The sequence below is a fragment of the Lipophrys pholis genome (assembly GCF_963383615.2).
Source record: "Lipophrys pholis genome assembly, chromosome: 4".
Classification (NCBI taxonomy): domain Eukaryota; kingdom Metazoa; phylum Chordata; class Actinopteri; order Blenniiformes; family Blenniidae; genus Lipophrys; species Lipophrys pholis.
Window position 1 is genome coordinate 3585071 of NC_137637.1, and position 3339 is coordinate 3588409.

Genomic DNA, 3339 nt, shown 5'->3' on the forward strand with positions numbered 1-3339 from the left:
ATGTGACAGGCAGGCATCTGCCCCTTTAAATGACGTAGGATGGAGCGTGAGGTGACGTTCAAACATAGACGTTTAACCGTAGAATCAAGGGGTATGGATGTAGACGTAGGGGGCATATTCTTAGACTGAGGAAGCATCGAGTGTGTGTGTGTGTGTGTGTGTGTGTGTGTGTGTGTGTGTGTGTGTGTGTGTGTGTGTGTGTGTGTGTGTGTGTGTGTGTGTGTTGTAGATTTCTTCTATTTTTGCTTTTACATTGAGATCATGAAACAAATTGAAATGCCATGGACATAATAACTATCATTTATATTTACAAAATGTAACATTGAAATGATTATTTTATCACTGAACTGCTGAGTAGGTTGGTAAGGGTTCGTCACAGAGAGAAAGATAGAGGAAGACAGAGACAGACAGAGACAGAGACAGAGAGAAACCTTTAACCAATCCTTTATTGTTTCATCGTCATATTTACAACTTTGAAACATTCTTGAAAAAGGAAAGGATTTTTATTTGGGGAATAAAGCCCACAAAAGAATTGAAAATGGTTATGGAAATAATATAACAACCACTGCAACACACACAAACATACAAGCACACACACCCACACCTTTAAGCGCATTCAACCCCCCCACCCCCCCACCCCCTTCCCACACACACACACACACACACACACACACACACACACACACACACACACACACACACACACACACCTCTGAGTGGAACAGCCACCAGCCCTCTCAATATTTCACCCTGGCTTCTGTTGTACAGTGATGGCCATTTGCACATTTTTTTTCCTGTCCTATAAGGAAGTTACCAATGTAGACATTCCTGCATTGGGCCACAGAATATTTTGCCAGAGCATGGAGGCAGCCAGGATCTTAGCAACCACAGTCCTCCCCCTGTAAGACAGCTGTGGCTAAATTCAGATGACGTCATCGATAACCTGGCTCTACCGGAACAACTGCTTGACCTTATTGACATCGCCACCAGGGGGAGCCGGAGACTCCACTATCAGAGGAAAAAGAGGTCTCTCATCAAGCCGGCCCTTGGGGTCGCCGCCTGACCTGCCTGATCCTGGGACTATGTGGAGCCCTGGCGTCACCAGACCAGACCAGTCGTCTCGGAGGGGCCAGTTCTTATCGCTACGCCTACCGAGGAACCCATTCGGCCGGACTCGTCTGTCTTTCCCCCAGCAGAATTCAAACAGCACTTCAGGGACTGGCACTGCCTGTACCGCGGCCAGCTGGGATACAGACTTGGTACTGCCAGGTCCCCTTCTGTGTCTGTGTAAATTCTGTGTCTTTCACTTGTTGTCGCTCCTTCCTGTTTTATTATGTACTGAGCTGTCTGGTCCATGTCTCTGCACACTTACCCTTTCTATGTGTCTGATAAATGTCTAACAAGTCTCAACTGTCCTCCTCTTCCCAGTCCACTTAAACCTCTTTCCCTCATGTTTCCGGGCTCGATTCTCATTGTTCCTCTGCAACAACCTGCGTCTTCTGTGTTTCCCCTCATGTTACCTGTGCCCTTTTGGTTTTGTGTTCTCTGTTTACAGCTCTGACTTTGCTCCGAGATCGTGTTTTTGGATACTTCTGCTTGGACCTTTGTAAATAATCTCTGTCATTATCTGCAACCTTTCTGGTCTTGGGAGCCATACAAGATGTTACCATGGCCCACATGTTCACCCACTGTGAGGACGACCTGCTCCACAGAGTACCGGGGGTCAGCCACCACCTAAAAGCCCATGTCTGATGGACGGAGGCGGCCATGACTCCTCCAACAAAACCAGTAATCAACAACCATGTTACCTTGTTCCCTTAAAGTGATGAATTAAACCTCTTAAAATTGAATTAAACATACATCCAGCATGAAATACGAGAGAGTGAGATAGAAAGGGGTGGGGGGTGGCAGAGAGAGAGAGAGAGAGAGAGAGAGAGAGAGAGAGAGAGAGAGAGAGAGAGAGCGAGAGAGAGAGAGACCACTGTATCCAGACACTCAGGATAGTCACGGTGTGCAGTGTGGATGGAGGACTGGATTTGATTTTACTCATTCACACACGCTGTGCACAGGGCTTTAACATCTTTCTGAGCCTTTGTCTCCTCGTCTGGAGCCTGTCACAGACCACAGCAGCATCCACCTTCCTCGTCTGGAGCTCTGTTCATTGACGGAGATGCTTTTGCGTGTGATGCTGGCTCATGCCGTCCATCATCCGGCTCTTTCCGCTCTGACAGCAGGGAGGAGAAGGCAGGCTTTTCCCAGCAGTGGAGTCACGTTTCATCACTGAACTGAGTGATCAGAGGAGGAAGAGGAGGAGGAGGAGGGAGGAGGGAGGGGAGCGTCTGGATTCAAGACTACTCCAAGAAAAAAAACAAAAAAACTGCATGGGAGGATCTGCTGTTTGGTCCAGGAGAGGAAGACACAGAATCTGTCTCTTTGTTAGAAAACAACTTTCTCTTCATCCTCTGTCCCTACACAGATAGAGGAGGAGGCGCCAGGCTGACTCGGTGCCGGGCGAGTGTGGCGGCTGGGGGTGGGAGGAAAAATGCTGCCATCACAAGAAGCCTCCAAAATCTACCATGACAACTACATGCGCAACTCCAGGGCCATTGGAGTCCTGTGGGCCATTTTCACCATCTGCCTGGCCATCATCACTGTGGTCATCTTCATCCAGCCCTACTGGATCGGCGACAGCATCAACACACCACAAGCCGGGCACTTCGGCTTATTTCACTACTGTGTGGGTAATGGGAACTCCAACCGGGAACTCTCGTGCCAGGGAACCTTCTCTGACTTCGCCTCCATCCCTTCAAGAGCCTTCAAGGCAGCATCCTTCTTTGTGCTGATGTCCATGGTGCTCATCCTCGGCTGCATCGGCTGCTTCACTCTTTTCTTCTTCTGCAACACCGCCACAGTCTACAAAACCTGTGCCTGGATGCAGCTGCTCTGTGGTAAGGATGGAGGGAGGAAACTCAAGTTATTTTGGTCGGTGTGGCTTTGCTTGTCTGCATGTCTCAACAAACGGAGTAAACATCGTCTTAGTCATCTGTCCTCACGCCGCCGTCACCTCCCACGTTCTAAATGTTGCCAGAGCCTGGGTCTTTCCCAGGAGCTCCAGCATTGTGATGCCGCCTGAGTTTTTCACTTCACTGGCAGAATTCACTGATCAGAGAGTTTAAATATTACATTATGATAATCTGATCCCTTCAGCAGTGTTGCATCAAACAACGCAGCCTCCAATTTGCCTGCCAGATTGGTTTACATTATGCACAATTTGAACTCCACTTCCAGTTTGCTTCAGGGGAGCAGCAGAAGAAACCTGGGGGTCAGAGGAATGCCGTC

At 48.8% G+C, this 3339-nt stretch overlaps 1 protein-coding gene across 2 annotated transcripts in view; it reads left to right on the forward strand.

Moving 5' to 3' along the window:
- Positions 1–1997: 1997 nt before the first annotated feature.
- Positions 1998–3339, forward strand: part of lhfpl4a (LHFPL tetraspan subfamily member 4a) — a 13178-nt gene continuing 11836 nt past the window's right edge. The window contains exon 1 of one of the 2 annotated variants that reach the window (XM_080461793.1): positions 1998–2948. In XM_080461793.1, the coding sequence (XP_080317919.1) occupies positions 2543–2948 (406 nt within the window). In that variant the 5' untranslated portion in view covers positions 1998–2542. The remainder of the gene's footprint in view (positions 2949–3339) is intronic. The other variant, XM_080461792.1, reaches the window with a different exon arrangement.